Source organism: Cnephaeus nilssonii, assembly GCF_951640355.1.
Source record: "Cnephaeus nilssonii genome assembly, chromosome: 6".
Taxonomy (NCBI): domain Eukaryota; kingdom Metazoa; phylum Chordata; class Mammalia; order Chiroptera; family Vespertilionidae; genus Cnephaeus; species Cnephaeus nilssonii.
The window spans coordinates 101,054,804-101,076,708 of record NC_137077.1 but is presented as its reverse complement, the minus strand read 5'-3'; the positions used below and the strand labels follow the sequence as shown (position 1 = coordinate 101,076,708).

At 41.7% G+C, this 21,905-nt stretch overlaps 2 protein-coding genes across 12 annotated transcripts in view; both read right to left on the bottom strand.

Annotated features, from left to right (window-relative positions):
• Positions 1 to 21,905, bottom strand: part of PSPC1 (paraspeckle component 1) — a 141,576-nt gene that overhangs the window by 71,447 nt on the left and 48,224 nt on the right. For all 11 annotated transcript variants that reach the window (XM_079773988.1, XM_079773990.1, XM_079773991.1 and 8 more), the window contains exon 5: positions 14,415 to 14,499. In XM_079773988.1, coding sequence (XP_079630114.1) covers positions 14,415 to 14,499 — 85 coding nt within the window. The remainder of the gene's footprint in view (positions 1 to 14,414; positions 14,500 to 21,905) is intronic.
• Positions 14,544 to 20,823, bottom strand: LOC307101506 (heterogeneous nuclear ribonucleoprotein F-like). The gene is given in 2 exon segments (XM_079774508.1): positions 14,544 to 17,335; positions 17,338 to 20,823. Coding segments are annotated over 2 exon segments (1,245 nt in total). The 5' UTR covers positions 17,999 to 20,823; the 3' UTR covers positions 14,544 to 16,751.

The window sequence follows — 21,905 nt, the reverse complement described above, 5'->3', positions numbered from 1 at the left end:
GGATCAGGAAAGTAGCTGCCACTTGCACCCACTGATGCCACCGGCCCCAATTGTTCCGCACCATCAGCGGTTCGAGCAGGGCCAGCGCGTCAGCGTGTGGGAGTGGCAGTGGCAGGAGCGGGGCTGGCAGCAGACAGGGGCCAGGCAGGGGCACGGCCAAGACCCGCCCCTATGCCCACGGCAGCCTTGCGGCCCACAGCTTCTTTCAAGGTGCACAAATTTGTGCACTGGGCTCCTAATGTATATATATAAAAGCCTAAGCAATCGAAAGACTTGAATGACCGGTCGCTGTGATGCGCACTGACCACCAGGGGGCACATGCTCAACACAGGAGCTGTACCCTGGTAGTCTGTGCGCTACCACAGCGGGAGCACCACACAGCTGACCGCTGAGTGGCAGATACTGGGCTCACAGCTGGTGAGCGCAGCTGCGGCAGCGCGAGCCTCTCCTATCTCCGTGGCAATGCACTACCGAGTGGCAGCGGAGGCAGGTGCAGTGGGACTGGGATGAGCGGGATCAGTGTGGTGCCCTGCCCGGCTCCTTCCCAGCCGCCTGCCGCTTCATGCACTACTACATCCCCCCCAGGGGTCCCGGTTGCAAGAATGCGCAGGCCAGGCTGAAGGACCCCACTATTGCACAAATCCGTGCACCGGGCCTCTAGTTAGTTATAATATGACTAGAGGCCCGGTGCACAAAATTCATGCACTCAGGGGGGTCCCTCAGCCAGCCTGGGCCCTCTCACAGTCCAGGAGCCCTTGGAGGATATCTGACTGACGGCTTAGGCCCGCTCCCAATGGACATCCTTAGCGCTCCTGCAGAGGCGGGAGAGGCTCCCGCCACCACTGCTGCGCTGCCCCTGTGGGAGCACACTGACCACCACAGGGCAGCTCCTGCATTGAGTGTCTGCCCCCCGGTGGTCAGTGCAGGTCATGGCGACCAGTCATTCTGCCATTGGGATGATTTGCCCATTAGCCTTTTATTATATAGGATTAAGATGAAATCCTACAAAATAATAGTAAAGTAATAGACTCACATTACATTGACATTTAAATCAAATTCAAATACAGATACCCTCCACCCAAAAACAAAAAATTTAACACATATATATTTTTAATTACAGAGAGGAAATGAGAGGGAGAAAGAAATAGAAACATCAATGATGAGAGAGAATCATTGATCAGCTTCCTCCTGCATGTTCCCCACTTGAGATCTAGGTCACAACCCAGGCATGTGCCCTGACTGGGAATCGAACTATGACCACCTGGTTCCTAGGTTGACGCTTAACCACTGAGCATCACTGGCCAAGCCAAAAAAGTAATTTAAATAGTAAAGACTAGCCCAGCTGATATGGGTCAGTAGGTTGAGGGTCATCCCATGCACCAACAGATTGTCAGTTGGATTGTCAGTCAGAGCACATGCCTGGGTTGCGGGATTGATCCCTGGTGAAAGTTGTGCAGGAAGTAGCCCACCAATGTTTCTCTCTCTCTCTCCCCCTTCCTCTCTCTGTAAAAAATCAATAAAAACTTATTTTTTAAAAAAACAGTAAAGACTGCCCTAACCGGGTTGGCTCAGTGGATAGAGCATCGGGCTGCGGACTGAAGGGTCCCAGGTTCGATTCCGGTCAAGGGCATGTACCTTGGTTGCGGGCACATCCCCAGCAGGGGATTTGCATGAGGCAGCTGATCGATGTTTCTCTCTCATCGATGTTTCTGACTCTATCCCTCTCCCTTCCTCTCTGTAAAAAATCAGTAAAATATATTTTAAATAAAAAATAAAAATAAAAATAGTAAAGACTATATTAACGCTGATGCCCCCTCAGTAGATCTCATTTTCCAGGTTACTGTTTTATTTTTTTAATGTTTTTATTGATTTGAGAGAGATGGGGATAGAGAGAAACATCGATAAAAGAGAGAGAAACATCGACTACCTGCATCCTGCACACCCTCTACTGGGGATAGAGACCCCAACTCGGGCATGCACCCTGACCAGGAATTGACATCGCAACCTCTCAGTGCACTAGACAACGCTCAACCAAGTGAGCCACACCATCCAGGGCTCCAAGTTTCTCTTATAAGCACTTTTCTACACTGAGTGTAATATTCAAAATTCAAGAAATTTTGTTGTTGTTTGTTGCATAAGTCCAAGATCTAAAAGAAATGGTGAAATCTCCCACAATCAGCAGCAAAAAACGGCTGTTAGGACTTCATGTCAGACCACATGCAAGTAATAAGACAATGTTCATAAGTGATTTCAAGCAAAATCTGGAATATTTTGAGAATAATGATTCCTATATAAAACTCTACTGAAGTAAATTAAATATTCAAGTAAATTGGTTAATCTATTTCTTGGACATTAAGACACTCATAAATTTTACTGTTAAGAAAATACTTTCAAATACCACATGATCTCGCTTATATGTGAAATCTAAAGAACAAAATAAATGAACAAAATTAAAACAGGTTCATAAATACAAAGAACAGACAGAAAAGGGGTGGAGGGCTGGGTAAAAAAAAAAGTGAAAGGATTAAGAACTACAAATTGGTAGTTACAAAATAGTGATGGGGATGTGAAATACAGATAGAGAATATAGTAATTAATATTGCATAACTATGTATAGTGCCAGGTGGATACTAAAAATATTGAGATCACTATGTAAAGTATGACTGTCTAACCATTATGCTGTACAACAGAAATTAATATAAAACATTGTTGAATGTAAACTATAATTGAAAAATAAAATTTAAAAAAAGAAAATAGCTTTGTATTCATATACTGCTGACAATGTACATAAGTACACATAAAATTTCCCCATTCAAAAATTCTTAAGGCCACATGTGTTTTGAAACTGAGTTTTTCCGATTTTAAAAAGGATTAATACACTATTATTATATCCCCAGTGGGATCTGAGACAAGACCTAATAATCAACCACATCATTATTTCTGCAGTAAAATGAAAATTCACATTCTGTGGACATAGAAAAGGCTGTACAGGCCCTAGCCGGTGTGGCTCAGTGGATAGAGCATCAGCCTGTAGAGCCAAGGGTCCCGGTTCAATTCAGAACAAGGGCACATACCTGGGCCCTGGTTGGGGCTCATGAAGGAGACAACCAATCTCACATCGATATTTCTGTCTTTCCCTCTCTTTTCCATTCTCTCTCAAAAAAAAATCAATGGAAAAATACCCTTGGGTGAGGATTAAAAAAAAGAAAAGATTGGACATTACCACAATCTTAAGTGCAGGTCAGGTTTTTCCCATACAACACACTCATATCAGATCCTATCACATAATGTTACATGAAAAGGATTTTGGGTTTTCAGTTTTTTTGGTCTTTGGAATTATAACAATGACCTTGTTGAGGGCCAATTTGTAATACATACATAAGGTAACTTTAAATGTGCAAGTCCATTCCCAGTTAACTAAACAGAAATATCTGCACAAATGTGCAAGGGTGTCTATATGCATATATATATATATACTGTGGCAAAGGTTGTAGACACAATCTATCTATCTATCTATATATATATATATAAAAGGCTAATATGCTAAGTGTTACTCTGTCTGGTAATTACGTCACATAGCAAGGACCGGCTTCCTCTCCCTGGTGACGACTAGCCTCCTTGCAGTTTCTGCAGCCTAGGAACACAACTTGCTTTACAGCCAGGTGGAAAACACTTTACACTGTAACCAAATGTCTGTGAAGTGAAGCATTTTCCCGTGCCTCACCTCATTTGATCCTCACAGAAGTCCTGTAGTAAGTAGATAGGGGACTCGATGAAATCCTATTTTCTTTTCATTAGACAGAAAATGGAGATTTAGAGCTTAGAAACTTGACCCGACTGAAAAGAAGAAATGGTGGACCTTGAAAATAACTTCAGGTTTTCTCACTGCGCAGAATATAGTCAAACACTGCTACAGTTAAATATTTCACTCTTTGTTCTCCCTGCGTGATCTACAATAATAATCTGCTTCTTGTTGATATTTACTGCCGTGTTGCTGACAATTACCTGAAATAGAAGTTGGGGTGCTTCACTGGGCTAGAAAAATTTTAGCTAAATCAGAAAGTAGGTCTAATTAAGCATGTTTGTTCTATATCTATGCTAAGTTGACTCGCACATGCACGATCCAGATAAAGCTCTCGCAGGCACCAATAGCACGTGTGTGTTTTCAACTGTGATTGTCTATCATGAATTTGGTTGACACTTCTATTATAGAGAAAGGGCGAATAGCAATATTAAAATATTTCTTCTAATTAATTTCATTTAAATGTGCATGAGTTTGTGCATTGGGCCACTAGTCAATTATAAATGGGGGGACAACTATGGTTCCCCAATGCCAAGAACACTACACAACTGTTAAAAGAAGTAAATTCGCATTTACAGGCATGAGTGAATGTCCAAGGCATTATCAGAAAAATGAGCAAGTACAACAGTGATGGTGAACCTATGACACGCGTGTCAGCACTGACACGTGTAGCCATTTCTGATGACACGCGGCCGCTGAGGCGGCCGCATGCCAAGGATGAAACATTTCCTGCTCCTGAGGATGAAACATTTGCGAAATAATGTTTTTTCCTCAAAGTGACACACTACCCGAGTTATGCTGTTTTTTGGCGAAGTCTGACACACCAAGCTCAAAAGGTTGCCCATCACTAAAGTAGAAGAACAGCACTCCTATTTTTTGTTGTTGTTAATCTTCACCTGAGATTTTTTTTCAATCGATTTGTAGAGACAGTGGACGGGAGGGGGAGGAAGTGAAAGGGAGGGAGGGAGGGAGGGAGGGAGGGGGGGGGAGAGAGAGAGAGAGAGAGAGAGAGAGAGAGAGAGAGAGAGAGAGAGAGAGAGAGAGAGAAATCCAAGTTAGAGAGATACATCGATTGGTTGCCTCCGGTACACGTCTTATCCAGGGCCAGGGATCAAGCCTGCAACCGAGGTATTTGCCCTTGACCAGAATTAAACCTGGGATCCTTTAGTCCTCAGGTTGATTGATGCTCTATCCACTGAGCAAAACTGGCTAGGACTAGAATAGTACTCCTATTGCTGCATTTTCCTTTTTAATATATTTTTACTGATTTCAGGGAGGAAGGCATAGGAAAAGACAGAAACGTCAATGAAAGAAAACTGGCTGCCTCCTGCACTCCCCCCACTGGAGATGAAGCCCACAACCCGGACACGTGCCCTGATCAGGATTCGAACCATGACCTCCCGATTCATTGATGCTCAACCACTGAGCCAAACCAGTTGGGTCTATTGCTACTTTAAAAAATCATTTTGTATGAGGAGAAAAGAGAGTATGAAAAAGTTTATATCTGCTGGTCAGTGTGGCTCAATTGGTTGGGCATCCTCCCATGGACTGAAAGGTTGCCAGTTCAATTCCCAGTCAGGGCACATGCCTGGGTAACAGGCTCTATCCCTGGTAGGAGGCATGCAAGAGGCAGCAGATCAATGTCTCTCTCTCTTCCCCTCTCCCTTCCTCTCTCTCTAAATAGCAATAAAAAGAAAAATTTTTAAATAAGCAAACATATGTACAATAGGGAAAAGAGAGACAGAGAGAAAGAAACATCAATTTTTTTATTTTCTTTTTTTATTGATTAAGGTATTACATGTGTCCTTATCCCTCCATTGCCCCCCCCCCCCCAACATCAATTTTTGTTGTTCCACTTATTTATGCATTCACTGGTTGATTCTTGTGTGTACCCTGACCAGGGATCAAACCCTGAACTTGGTATATAGGAGTGACACTAACCAAATGAGCTACCCAGCCAACGTCCCTAAATAATACTTCTTCCATGGTAGCAGTCTGGTCAGATAAACCTCTGCAGTTTTATTCTATTAATTTTATTTGCTTTGTCTTACAAGTATTATTAGCATGAAATTAACTTCCCAAACATAGCAATTTTTTCCCTTCCCTTGTCACATGCTACAAAACTATTGATTTTTAAGAAAAGTTGTTCAAATTCTTAAATCAGTATTATCACAGTAATTCCAAAAGAAACTCCCCACCACCAGGCACAGGGTAAGCTTGTTAACACATAAGTCACTGCACTTATCTACTAGAATGTAACCAAGCACGAAGATTATCAATCAAATTATCACCTCACTGTAGAGATTTGCATTATGTAAAGTACAAGAACAGCATTCCTATTTTTTTGTTGTTGGTATTTTTTCCATTGATTTTTTAGAGAGTGGAAGGGGCTGGGGATCAAGCGTGCAACCAAAGTAGGTGCCCTTGACAGGAATCTAACCCGAGACCCCTCAGTCCACGGACTACACTCTAACCACTGAACAAAAACTGGCCAGGGCTGAGATAGTTTTACTATTAGTATACAGTTATCTGAGGATTTCAGGTTGAATATGATAAATCTTTGCATATTAAATAAGATTGATGAAAAAACCATTCAATGAAAAATAACCATATACACAGAAAACTTCTGTCAAGCAACCAATATTTCTCCTATTATGAAACGAAATAACCTATTAAAAATTTCAATAAGTACTCCATACTAGTTCTGTGTACTTCACCTGCTTTTTAATAATCTGAAAATTCCAATTTCTATGTGCCTCTCTCCTATGTAAGTTCCAAAGTTGCAGAATTTGTCTTTTGTTCCCCACGGAATCCCCAATACCTAGGGTACTTCTCCCCCCTCCCCTTATTTTTAATTTTAAACTTACAGAAAAGCTGCAAAAATAGTACAGAGTCCCGACATATCCCTCATGCAGCATTCCCTAATACTAATATTTTACATAACCATGATAGAATTGTGAAAACCAGGAATTAACATTGGTATAATACTACAGTTATACTACAGATCTTATTCAAATTTCACCTGTTTCTCCATTAATGTCCTTCTTCTGTACCAAGACCCTATCGAGAATCCCACATTACATTTAATTGTTTCCTCTCATTAGTCTCGGCCAGTCTGTAACAGTTCACTTTTTGTCTTTCGTAAACATGGCATTTTTAAAGAAAACTGATTATTTTGTATAATATCCTTCAATTTGAGTCTGTCTTATGTTTTCTCATGACTAGCATGAGATTATAAATTTTCGGCAAGAAAACCACAGAAATGACACTATTCTTTTTTCTTTTTAAATAATTCTTTATTATTGTATTACATATGTCCCCTTTTCCCCCCCGAAATGACACTACTCTTCTAAGTGCATCATATCAAGGGGGTCTTGGTATCAATGTCTTATTACACATGACTTAAACTTTAACACTTGGTAATGGTGGTTCTGGGTTTCTCCACTTTAAGTTTACTAGTTTTGGATATATACATAATACAAATTTGAGATGATGCAAATCTTGTTTCTCCAGTTTTGCATAACAGCTTTAGCACCCATCAGTAGACTTTATGAGTAACAATCATCACTGCAGTATTTGTCCACTGGTGATTTTCTCATCCCTCTCATTCCTTCTGCGTTTATTAATTGGAATTTTACTGAACAAATGTGCCACCCATTCTCCTCCATTTATTTATTCATTCATTCATTCATTCATTTATTCCTATCATATGGACTCATGGGTATTTATTCTACAGCTTAAAATCTAACATTATCAGACCTGGTTAATTTGCTTAGAACATCGTACCGATATGCCAATTCTATCTCTGGTCAGGACACATACAAGAATCAACCAATGAATGCATAAATAAGTAAAACAACAAATGGATGCTTTCTCGCTTTCTCTCTTTCTCTCCTTCCCTCCCTCCCCGACTCTCCCTCAAATCAGTAAATTAAAAAAAAATTTTTTTAATCTATCATTACCATTTTTTACTTTGTTGTTGAAACTGTTCCAACTTTGGCCATTAGGGTCTCCTTCAATTTGGCTCATGTTATTTTTAACATGTCCTAACATTTTTGTTCTTTTTAATAAAGGCTTTTTATTGATTTTTAAGAGAGAAAGGGAGGGAGGGAGGGAGGGAGGGAGGGAGGGAGGGAGGGAGGGAGGGAGGGAGGGAGGGGAGAGGGGAGAGGGGAGAGAGAAGAGAGAAGAGAGAAGAGAGAAACATCTATGTGAGAGAGCATCGATTAGCTGCCTCCTATACGCCCCCTACCAGGGAGTGACCCTGCAACCAGACCACGTGTCCTTACCAGGAATGGAATCAGCAACCTTTTGGTGCTTGGTCTGAAGCCCAACCAACGTCCCATCCTATTTTTATTATATTCTTACTATCTGGCAAAAAAGTTCCAGGCTCATCTTAAACTTTTCAGTCCTAGCCAGTCCTCAGGAGTGGCCCAGTTGGTTTAGCCTCGCCCTTTGTACTTAAAGGTTGCCTTCGCTTCCCGGCCAGGGAACATACCTGGGTTGAAGGTGCAGAAGGCAACCGATCAATGTTTCTCACAACGGTGTTTCTCTGTCTCTCTCTGTCTCTCTCTCCCCCCCTCTCTTTCTCAACATGATAAAGATAAAAGTAATAATAAAAGTAAAGAAATAAATAAAGTTAATCCTCACTGAGGTTATTTTTCCATTGATTTTCAGGGAGAGTGGAAGGGAGGGGGAGATATTGAGAGAGAAACATCATTGTGAGAGAGAAATATCAACTGGCTGCCTTCAGCGCATGTCGGGCCAAGAATCAAGCCTGCAACCAAGGTACATGTCCTAGACCGGAATCGAAACCAGGACCCTTCAGTCCAGGGCTGACATTCCATCCACTGAGCCAAAAGGGCTATGGCTAGAGAAAGATGTTTTGAAACAAAAATCTAGGCACTAGATTGGCTGACCATTTCTAAGGCATCACTGCTTCGAGATAGGACTATAAAATAAATTAATGTGCCTGGACACACACACACATCTATATTTCTATATTTGTCTAAATTAAATACTACAAAATTCATACTGACACCTCTGATCCTAATATGACAGAAGATCATTTTAATTTTAGCCCTGCTCCTTTCTTTCTCCAACAATGAGAAACCTGGGTCTCATTATCTATATTTACTCATGTGTTCAATTTTAAAAGTATATACATTTATTCTCAATAAAGACCTGATTAAAGATAAAACAAACATACAAAGTAGTTTCAGAATTGCTAATACATCATCTCAATGAAAAACACCAAATGCATTATATTGTTCTTTTTGTCATTGGTCTATAGTATCCAATCAAGATACTGTTTTCCAAAGTTATTTAGATTCCATATTTTCTTCCCCATCTGCTTTCAGTGTGATATTTTCCAGTTGAAATAGTTTAGGTACATTTGTTATGTTTATCTTCTTTTTTGTTGTGATTTCAGAGGGGAAGAAAAAGGGTGAGAGAGACAGAAAATCAATGATGAAAATCATTGATTGGCTGCCTCCTGTACACCCCCTACTGGGGATGGAGCCCACAATCCAGACATGTGCCCTGACCTTCATAGGTCGATGCTCAATCACTGAGCAACACTAGCTAGGCCATTTGTTATGTTTTTACTCTATTTGGGGTTCTCCTTTGGGGTTCTCCAAAATTCTCTTTCGTTTTAACTATTTATTTTTTCGGCACATGAAGGGTAGGGTACTAATTTTAAAAGCCTAGCTGTCAAGCATGGAGAGGCTTGGAGGGTATTATGCTAAGTGAATGAGTTAGTCAGAGAAAAACAAATACAGTATGAGTTCACTTATATGTGGAAGCTAAAGAACAAAATAAACAAAATTGAAACAGATTCATAGATTCAGAGAATAGACTAATAATTTTCAGAAGGGAGGGATGGTGGGGGACTGGGTGAAAAAGGTGAATGGATTAATAAGTACAAATTGGTAGTTACAAAATAGTCATTGGGCCCTGGACAGTGTTGCTCAGTTGGTTGGAGCATCATCTGTGCACCAAAGGGTCACAGGTTTGATTCCCAGTCATAGCACATACCCAGGTTTTGGGTTCAAACTCCATGTGGAGCACATATAGGAGGTAACCAATCTGTTCCTCTCTCTCCCTTCTCCCTGTAAAAATCAATGAAAAGCATGTCCTTGGGGGAGGATCCTATCTAATAAAAGAGTAATATGCAAATTAACTGCCACTCCGTGACAAAAATGGCAGCACCCATAGCCACAGGATGTTGGCACCCAGTCCTCTCAGCCCCACCGGGGGTCTCAGGTTGGGAGGGTGGGCGCCCCCACGGAGCCGATCCCCTCCCAGCGGCGACAGCGTGGGGTCTCAGCCTGGGAGGGGCGCACCCCCACGGAGCGATCCCCACCCAGCGGTTGACAGCCTGGGGTCTAAGCCTGGGAGGGGTGCGCGCCCCCACGGAGAGATCCCCTCCCATCAGCGGCAGCCTGGGGTCTCAACCACTGAGTCACACCAGCCAGGCAGATATGGAGGAATCTTAAACGTTTCTTTTTGTTAAAATATATTTTATTGATTTTTTACAGAGAGGAAGGTAGAGGAATAGAAAGTTAGAAACATGGATGAGAGAGAAACATTTATCAGCTGCCTCCTGCACACTCCCCACTGGGTATGTTCCCCCAACCAAGGTACATGCCCTTGACTGGAATTGAACCTGGGACCCTTGAGTCTGCAGGCCAATGCTCCATCCACTGAGCCAAACCAATTAGGGCTGTACAATATGTTTAAAGAAAAAACCCTATCTAATAAAGAGGGAATATGCAGCGGAGGGCATTTGGGGGTGACCGGGCTGTCAGGGGAAGGCAGTTGGGGACGATCGGACCGGCAGGGGAGCAGTTAGGCATTAATCAGGCGGTAATCAGACTGGTAGGCAGAAGCGGTTAGGGGCAATCAGGCAGGCAGGCGAGCAGTTGGGAGCCAGCAGTCCTGGATTGTGAGAGGGATGTCCTACTGCCCGTAGGGATCAGGTTGGGCTGAGGGACACCCCCACCCCCAGTGCACGAATTTCGTGCACCAGGCCTCTAGTTAAAAAATAATAAAATGAAAATAGTCATATGGATGTATAATACAGCATAAGGAATATAGTCAATAGTACTGCAATAACTATATAGTACCAGGTGGGTACTGAAATATAGGGGGAACTCTTTGTAAAGCATATGATTGTTAGGTCTAACCACTATTGCTGTTTACCTGAAACTAATCTAATAATATTGAATGTAAACAGTAATTGAAAATTAAAATTAAAAAAAGAAAAGAAAAACTATGGTCATATTAGATGAGTTTAAATTGGTTTTAAAAAATAAAAATCCTGCCCTAGCTCGTTTGGCTCAGTGGATAGAGCATCAGCCTGCGGACTGAAGGGTCCCGGGTTTGATTCCAGTCAAGGGCACATGCCTGGTTTGTAGGCTCGATCCCCAGTGGGGGGCGTGCAGGAGGCAGCCAATCAAAGATCCTCTCTCATCACTGATGTTTCTCTCTCTTTCCCTCTCCCTTCCTCTCCAAAATCAATAAAAATACATTTTAAATAAATAAAAAACCAAATAAATAAATAACCTAGCTGTCAAACAGTCAAACATACTGTGCTACTTGAACTTCTCCCATCTCTCAAACAATCTGGTTCTTGACCAAGTTGTTCTTGGAAAAAAAAACCTGTCAAAATGTCTTTTGTTAACTTTGGTATACTGACACCACTTTTATGCTGGTTCATTAGCATGACAAAGCAAAAACAAAGGAGAGAATGTGCCCAGGTGAGTCAATATACAGCTAAACATCTCCTGTTAACATCTCAGGAAATTGTGCTGTGAATATTTTGGGAGGGGTTATATTTGTTTTCTTGGGGTTTTTTTTGTTTTGTTGCTTTTTGCTTTTCTTACTGGCCAAATGGACAGATTAGCACAATTTTAAAACATAAGGAGGTTATCAATAATGCTAATATTGCTCTGACCAGTGTCGATTAGTGGTTAGAGCATCAGCCTGAGCACAGGAGGGTAATGGGTTCAATTCCAATCCAAGGGCACTTATCTGGGTTGCAGGTTCAATCCACAGCCCAATTCAGAGAGGCAACCGCCAAAACCGGTTTGGCTCAGTGGATAGAGCGTCAACCTGTGGACTCAAGGGTCCCAGGTTCGATTGTGGTCAAGGGCACGTACCTTGGTTGCGGGCACATCCCCAGTAGGGGGTGTGCAAGAGGCAGCTGACCGATGTTTCTAACTCTCTATACCTCTTTCTTCCTCTCTGTAAAAAACCAATAAAATATATTTTTTTTAAAAAAAGAGAGGCAACCAATAGATGTGTCTCTTTCACATCGATGTTTCTCTCTCTGTCTCTCTCTCCTTCCTCCTGCCCTCTCTAAAAAACTCAGTGAAAAAAATATCCTCTAGTGCCGTGGTTGGCAAACTGCGGCTCGTGAGTCACATGCGGCTCTCTGGCCCCTTGAGTGTGGCTCTTCCACAAAATAAATACCACGGCCAGGGCGAGTCTATTTTGAAGAAGTGGTGTTATAAGAAGTTTAAGAAATTTGGCTCTCAAAAGAAATTTTAATCATTATACTGTTGATATTTGGCTCTGTTGACTAATGAGTTTGCCGACCACTGCTCTAGTGAATATTAATCAAAAAAGGGGGGGAGGGGGGGGTGTTAATGTTGCCCTGTCCAGTGTGACTCATTTGGATTGGCATCGCCCAGTGCACCAACAGGTTGCTAGTTTCATTCCCAGTCAGGGCACATGCCCAGGTTGTAGACTCGGGGCTTGCAGGAGACAGCCAATTGATGATTTACTCTCCCATCACATCAATATTTCTCTCTCTAAAAAGCAATAAAGAAAAAATCTTTAAAAAAAAAAAAAAAGAGTGCTAATGTTGCTAAGGGTGTGAAAGAAACAATGATCACAAGCAACTAAAAAGGTAAAAAAACTGTTGACTTGGAATAAGTGACATCATTTCTGAGGTAATGATATGTGAAAAAGCGAAGATGCCTCAGACTGACCTCCTGAAAGACACCCCTAGAACCAGTGTTGAAAATGATTTGTTTAACGCTAGTGAAGTGTAGTTCAATAAATTTAAGAAAATAAGTGTTTGTTTATAAACAGAACTGTACATAGACATACTGTACATAGAAACATTTAAACAATCATTTGTAGTCTGAAACAAGTTAATACAATTCATATTATTTCTAATGGGAAAAAATTATTTCAGTTTTCGAACGTATCCCTTCCCTGCTGGAATGAAGGTTCCACTGTATCACTGTAAAGTGAAAGCTGAATTCAGATAGGGTTTTTTGTTATAGAAGGGGAGGATTCTTTTTCTTTGTAAAAGTAGATGAGACTTTAACACATTTACATAAAAAGAAAAGAAGATACAAGAAAGAGCCAGAAAAACGGTCTCTCATATAACGAGTTCATGTCGGGAGTTGTATACAATAATGACTCTGAAGCTTTAGGGAATCCCAGAATTACCTAGAGAATTTATTAAAGCTCTGTCCCTATAGTTTATGAGGAGAGGTTTGAGACTTACTAACCATTCCCCCAGTTAGAACACTGGTGTGGCCTGGTCAAGTACTACAATCTACCTAATAAGAGAGTAACGTGTTAATTGACCATACCTTCGTGACGCCCACCAGCCAATCAGGAGTGAGTATGCAAATTAACCCAACAATGATGGCAAGTTAATTTGCATACACAGGCTCCGACGCAGGCATTCCGCACGACCCCAGCCGCTCCGGGCCTCTGGGCAACGTGGGAAGGCAGAAAGGCGGCTCCAGGCCAGAGCAAAAAGGCTGCTCTGGCCAGAGCAAAGGTGGTGCCGGCATCCAGGGGAAGTAAGGCCCATTCATACACGAACCTTCGTGCATCGGGCCTCTAGTTTGAGAATAAGTAGGTTAGAGTAAAATCAGAGTAGTTGCAAGATGTAAACATATATAAAAACCAGGTACAAAGTTGGAAAAAATAAACTAAAAAATACTGAATACTACCTATTCCCAGACTATGAAGACACTTCACACTCATTCAAGGTTTTTTACTTTCTTCTTTATTTTTTATTTCCCATGAGCACCTTACTTCCTATATAAGAACTTACTACACTTTTATAGTACTTTCAGAAACAAATTTTAAGTTTTCTTTAATCTATCATAGCTTTGTTCATAACATTTCCTAATTATTATGATTTTTAACTTTTAAGAGTAACATTTACCTCATATTTCACAATTAAGTATTACAGGTACATGGAAAGGTGTTTCAGAAGCACAAAGATGCATAAAGGATTTCATAGCAGTATCATACACAGGCAAAAAATTAAAACTAAAAAATAATGCAGTAAATCACAGTGCATTCTTACAATTAATTGTATGCAATAATGCTTAGGCCCCATATGTAAAGTCACAGTGTATGCCATCGAAGTGTCCATAACCAGCTAAAAAATCCTAAGAATAACAAAAAAAATACGCTACTTTGTGGAATAAATCCCTAAGTATAGTCAAAAATGGACAATTTTGTTTGTATTTTCCAACTTGTACAATTTGTTTACAATGGGAGAGTGATGTTTTATTAGTAACACACAAGAACTATGTGTATTCACATCTATGTTACAATGTATTTGTTTTTTTACCTCAGTTGTATCTGCTTCCGTTTTTGCAGCTCTTGGTTTCTGAGTTCTTCCAGGCGTCTGAGTTCTTCTTGACGCCTCATTAAATCTATAAAATATTGATTACTCATTAATATACCCATTAATATTTTAGCTTGCCTTCTGTATTTTTTTTCCAATGAGCATATAGACTCTATTACGGGCAATATACATAATAATTTATTCATATTAATGTAAAATTCATAGTAATTTATTCTCATTCATGTCTTTATTATATAACCTTATAATAAAAGATTATAAGCTATGTAATTAATAAAATTAATATACTTCCTGGGCCTGTTTCTTCATTTGTATCTAGAGAATAAAATTCATCCTTTTCTTCAGAAATTAAAATAGGTAAGATGTTTTTAACATAGGACTAAAACATACTAAAAACAGAATAAATGATAGCTGTATTTTCACTTACACCTTTTAAACAAATCAGAATTTTTTACTAACAAGGGCAAAGCCCAAAAATATTCTTTGGAAGACATCAGCAGAGGGCATGTAAGAACCACACCAGACCAACAGTAGGTATAGCGGTTAGACAAATTCAGTGTCTTATACAAAAAGGGCAATGAGGAAAAAATTCCTGAAAGAGGAAAAAGGCTGAATACTGAGATGAACAAGATCATTTTAAACAAGATAAACAAAGCACTCCACTCCCACTGTCACCATACTTGCTATATCAAGAACAGGAGTTCCATAATAGTGTAAGATAACAAAAAGTGTATTTATGTTGAGAAGTAGTGGATTAAATTTCAAAACGTTAAAATCTTTGTAATATCTTACCAAATTATGTGTGCATAGAAGCACAGACTAAAAAGTATCAAAATATTGAAATACTCTGAATGGCACAATTATTGGTTACTTTTTTTTTTATATATTTTATTGATTTTTTACAGAGAGGAAGAGAGAGGGATAGAGAGTTAGAAACATTGATCAGCTGCCTCTTGCACACCCCCTACTGGGGATGTGTCCACAACCAAGGTACATGCCCTTGACCGGAATCGAACCTGGGACCTTTCAGTCCGCAGGCTGACGCTCTATCCACTGAGCCAAACCAGTTTTGGCTATTGGTTACTTTTATTTTCCTTGTCTCTAATCATGATACCGGAATTTCTAAAATAAACATAAATTATTTCAATGTTAACATTTCGTAATAAATCACTACATTCAGAACTTACAAAATATTAACAGTTCCAGTTAACTTTCTATGTGACAATAACCCTATCATCATAACCATAACAGGACTGGAATCACACCCCTAACAAGGTAAATATTATCATGTCATCTTATAGATTGGAAACAAATTGTATGTTATGCCTCTCCCACCAAAAATGATTCAGATAGATTATAAATGTATTCTAGCCATTCAGCTATTGCTCAGTTCAACAGGAATACACAGCCAAATGTGTCCAAATTACAAAGCTCTTTCCAAAATGCCAGTGCTCCAAGCCTGGATAATTAGAAACAGAGGGAAACTTAAAAAGTAGAAATTAAAAAACAGATTTTGGGACTCTGTTCAGAAAAGTCAGTTTTGGCATATAGGGTAGGGACCAGGTAATTATAATAACACTAGAGGCCCCACGCACGAAGATTCGTGCAAGAATGGGCCTTCCTTCCCCTGGCTGCTGACACCACCTTCGCTCCGGCCCAGAACCGCCTTTCTTTTCTTTTCTTTTTTTTTTTTTCATTGTGAAAAAGTCTTTAAAAAAAAAGTTTAGTTAACAAAAAAAAATTTTTTTAACAAATTTCACTTACCAATATATACCCAAAAGGAAATCACACTAAAGAAAGCTTTAAGTCAAGGCCTCACCAATTCCTACAGTATTAGTAATGTGTCTCAATTTTCAAAACTAACTTTTAAAAAGCTTAAACTTAACCTACGAGATTTTAAATGAAAATAAACTTGAATGAACAAACATGAGAAATGTTCCTCTTTGAATTAGGGATCTAGCACCTTGAGTTTCCCAAAAATCTCATCTCCCCAATGAGTTCATGGTGATATGGTGTAAAAGATCCACATTTGATGTACTTAAAACTACTTGAAGTCAGATAACATCACCCCCTGAAATACGCTACCAAAATATTAAAGAAAAAAACCAAAAAACTGAAAACAGTTTTAGTTTACTCAATATCACATGCCAGAAGAAAGTTTGTATGAGAAAACACTGAAGAGGTAACTTTTTAATCCAGATTTCACAAACTCATGGTGCAAAATGGGTCCCCACAGCTTCTTCTAGAGTAATAACTGCTTTTCACTGGTTGTTGGTTGCCTATAAAAATTATAACAACTCAAATGCTTTATAAAATATAAAATTAGTCATATCCAGTCATGCTGTTCTGGCCACTGTAGCTAGCAGCTCCGTAAGAGCCACTCACAGATGGGCTCTCAAGGCCACTGTAAGTGGACTGGGCTGACACCCCCATGCCTTGCATCATCTGGCTGCTATATGCCCCATTGCTAGCCCCTGTTGTGGAATTCAAGAAAAGTTCTATGTATCTATGCTGCATGTGGACCCTGTCTTTGGACATAGCTGCCAAAGCTTCTTCATGAGTGGCAAAGTCAACATCAGCTTCGCCCGTCACTCTTCCATCAGGGCCAATCTCAATATGGACTCTTACAGGGTTGAGAGGAGAGAAGAAGTTGTAAATGTCATTCTCTGTAGCTTTGTACGGCAGCCCTCTCATATGGACACAGTGTCCAGTGGTACTCTGGACAGTGAACTCGCCCTCTCCATATCTGTGGTCATACACCTCCGAGAGACAGTAACTGAGGTCTCTTCCAAACATGTCAGCGGTAAAACCGTAGCCATCGCTGAGACCACTATACTCCTCATAGCCCCCATAGCCTGCACTATAAGCACCAGACCTCATCCTCTCCAAGCCTGCCTGCTTGACAAGCCAATATATCTCCTGGCTATACCTGGACGGTCATAGGGCCCTGGCCGCTGTACAGACATAAACTTCAGAGGGGGATCCGAATATGTCCTAATTTCTTCCTGACTGCTCTTAAACACTTCAATATACCTGTGCCCTATTCTCTCCTTGTGCTTTCCTAGAGCCTTCTCAGCTAACTCCTGTGAGGCAAACTGCACAAAGGCTTCCCCTGTAATCTTGCCCTCAGGGTCCACAGGCAATGTGATCCCATTTGGCACGATTTCCAACCCTGAGAAGAACTGAACAATTTCCTCCTTGGCGCATCCAAATGGGAGTCCTCGAAGCCGCACGAAGCCATCATTAGCAGTGTCAGCACTGTTTGGACCACTGTGCTTCAACACCCAATCCATCTCGGTTCTGTGGGACTTGAACACCTCAATGTACCGGTGTCCCATGCTTTCCCTGTCCTTTTTAAGGGCCATTTTCACGTCATCTTCCGATTCAAGTTCAACAAAAGCCTCACCACTCTGCCTGCCTTCTCTAGTGTAGATGAAATGAATAACTGCGGACCCGTCATGAATTATGCAGCCGGAGAGGAAATTCTGCACATCCTCAATAGAGCAGGACCAGGGCAGGCCACGGAGCTTGACCACAAAGCCTTCACCTCCCTCAGGGCCCAGCATCATGGACACATGACAGGGCAGACTTCAAATAAACTCAGCTGCTGCTTTTTGTAGCTTAAAGAACAAGGAGGGATGCCAACAGTCGGAGACACTCCTGGTAGGTACGAATTGTCCTAAAAGAGAGCAATATGGCCACCTTGTCTCAGTGCCAGAGAACTCACCAGAGCAACCAGAGCAGTGGTCCTGGCGCCTTCCTCTGAGCCTCTCCGGAACCGCCTTTCTCCCTTAGCTCCGGCCCGGAGCAGCCTTTCCGCCTTCCCACACTGCCCACAGGACCCGGCCACTCTGTGCCTGCATATGCAAATTAACCCTCCATCTTTGTTGGGTTAATCTACATACTCACTCCTGATTGGCTGGTGGGTGTCGCAAAGGTAGAGTCAATTTGCATCTTTCTTTTATTAGTATAGATGCACAATGAAATAACACTTAGCTATCTTAAAAAATATCAAGTATTACTAAAATGATTTGAAATAGTTACACAATTAGTTGTTAACCATAACTGACTGCTAATTAGAATTACTTAAATACCTTTTAACCACACACCAATTAAATGAAAATGTCTTGCCCTAGCCAGTTTGGCTCAGTGGAAAGAGCATCGGCCTGCAGACCAAAGGGTCCCAAGTTCGATTCTGGTCAGGGGCACATGCCCAGGTTGTGGGCTTGATCCCCAGTGTGAGGTGTACAGGGGGCAGCCAATCAATAATTCTTTCTCATCACTGATGTTTCTATCTCTCTCTTCATCTCGTTTCCTCCCTGAAATCAAAGTATTTTTTTAAATAAAAAATAATAATAAATGAAAATGTCTTAGCAAGTGGACCAGACATCAGTATTTTTTTTTAACCTCCCTAGATGACTCCATTGTGCAACCAACATTGAGAGCCACAAAACTATCACATAATTACTTTAGTGGGAGAAATCTAAAATATAAAATCAACTTAATATTCCTAAGAGAAATGCTATCTAATAAAGAGGGAATATGCTAATTGACCCTCACAAGGTCACCAAGATGGCGGAGCCCACAGCCAATAAGGAGGGAATGTACTGACTGGCCCACACTCAAAGTTGGCAGGACCCACAGCCAATAAGGGGGGAATTTGCTAATTGACTGACCCACCCTCAAATATGGCAGCGCCCATTGCCAATAAGGAGGGAATATGCTAATTGACTGCCCCGCCCTCAAATATGGCAGCAGCCACAGCCAAAAAGGAGGGGATATGCTCATTGACTGTCACGCCCTGAAAGATGGCAGCGCCCACAGCCACAAGATGGCAGTGTCCAGGGCATCGCCTTCTCCTGATTGCCGAGTCACCTCCCACCCCTGAGAGCTCCCGGGATGAGAGAGGAGGCAGGCAAGGCTGAGGCACCCCCCACTCCAGTGCATGAATTTTCACACACCGGGCCTCTATTCCTATATCATAAAAGGCTAATATGCAAATTGTCCCTGTGCGCTGACCACCAGGGGGTGGCGCAGAACAAAGGAAGGCCCCGATCAGCCCTGATTGCCGGTTAGGTCGAGGGACCCTAACCATGCATGAATTTCGTGCACCAAGACTCTAGTTCTTCAATAAGCGAAGCTATGAAAAATGTCCTACTATCATTAAGTATCCAAGAAAGTCAATCCAGTATAGCCTGTAAAAATTTATCATACCTTTGTAGTTTTTGAGACTACCTACCATATCCTACACAATAAAGAGCTAATAAGCAAATGATTTTCATGCCCTCGTACTCTCATGTCGGGGCCAGGGGACCTGAGGCTGCGCCCCCCAGCCAGCGGGGCTTGACAGGGGACCTGAGGCTTCACCCCCGCCCTGAGGGGCTTGACAGGGGGAGGGGCCGGCCGGGTCTGGGTCTCGCGTGATTTTGATGCACACACAGGTGGGTGGGGACTTGACTCTGGGTCCCGTGGTGCATCCCAGACTCTTGCAGAAAGGAGAGTTTCATATACATTTTACTAATTTTCTTTCATCTCTGACACTTCTATTATAGAGAAAGGGAAAATAGCAATATTAAAATATTTCCTCTAATTTAATTCCCTTTTAATGTGCATGAATTTCGTTGCACCGGGCCATTAGTCTATAATAATAAAAACATAATATGCTAATTACACTTAACATCCTTCTGGACGAAGCCAGGGCGGCGAGGGAAGGCCAGGTTCTGCATGCATGCTGGTGGCCGAGGGAAGCCGGTGTCAGCAGCCGAGGGAAGGGAGGCCTACAAATTTCATGCATCAGGCCTCTAGTATAATTATAGATGTAAAATATGCATTACAACCCTGGCCCATGTTCTCAATGGTTAGAGCGTCGGTCCAAGCACCAAAGGGTTTGGTTCCCGGTCAAGGGCACATACCTAAGTTGCAGGATCAAATGCCAGGCCCCAGTCGGGGCAAGAGCAGGAGGCAACCAATAGATGTCTCTCTCTCACATAGCTGTTTTTCTCCTCCTCTTCCCCCACTCCCTCCCTTCCACTAACTCTTAAAAAAAAAAAAATCAACTCTCTCTCTAAAAAATATCACTGGGAAAAAATATCCTCTGTGAGGATTAACTATATGTATATGCATTACATTTTTGTCCATGAAAAGGAATAAGGAAAGAACATGAATGTTTGTTTTCTGAAAACTGGATCTTCTCCTTTTAAGTTGTGCCAGTTGATAAAGCTGCTTTATCCTCTCCGATCACATTTCCTTGCCTGTAACTTTGGTATAATAATTAGTTCAAAGGACTGGACAATGCAATTATCAGATAAGCATATTATCTGATACTAAACAGGCACAATATCAACTTAAAACTACCATTTTACATTTACTAAATTGCTTTAATTGATTTGAGAGAGCAGAAGGAGAGGAGGGGGAGGGGGGAAGAAAGGGAGAGGGGGAGGGGGAGGGGGAGGGGGAGGGGGAGGGAAGGGGGAGAGGGAGAGGGAGAGGGAGTGGGAGAAGGAGATAAACAGTGAGAAAAAACTGATTTGTTGTTTCACTTATTTATGCCTTCATTGGGTTGATTCTTATATGTGCCCTGACCAGGGATTGTGTCCACAAACTTCCTGGCATACTGGGATGATATTCTAACCCACTAAGTAACCCGTCCAGAACCTAAATTATTTAAGTTTTGTTTATATCCAAAGTTGCTCAAGTTTCACTAAAGTATATATATACCTGTACACTGCAGTAACATCCTTCTCGGGGTAAATTACCAAAAATATATATAACTTTTATCCTTTGATCCAGAAAATCATACCCCTATAGGAATCTTAATTTAAAAAAAATAACTCAAAAAACCAAGATGGCGGCATAGGTAAACACCTAATCTACAGCCACGCACAACAATTTCAAAAATACAACTAAAAGATGAAACGGACATCATCCAGAACCACAGGAAAGCTGACTGACTGGAAATCCTACAACTAGAAGGAAAGAGAAAACCACAAGGAAAATCAGAGGAGCTGTAAAAGCCTGAGATACGGAGACACGGGTGCACGCGTGCGGAGAAGACAGAGCCAGAGAGGACGGGGCGGCTGAGTGCCTGGCTGGTGTTCTCTAGCGGGAAGGAGACAAAAGCCCTGGACTGCGCTGAACCCTAGCTCTGAATGCAATAAACCCCAGTTCCAAGCCAGACCCTGGGGACCCAGGCTCATAGTGGGGGAATCTGGGCTGTAAGGCGGAAACTCAGGGGAACTGCGAAAGGCAGAGCTCCGGAGGCGCGCACGTGAATGCGCGCAGAGGACAGACTGTTTACTGTGCCGCTGAATTGCCCTAGCAGGAAAGAGACAAAAGCCCTGGACTGCGCTGAACCCCAGTTCCGGGCAAGACCCTGGGGACCCAGGCTCACATAGGGGAATAAGAGCTGTAAGGCGGAAACTCAGGGGAGCTGCGAAAGGCAGAGCTCCAGATGCGTGCACGTGAATGCGCGCAGAG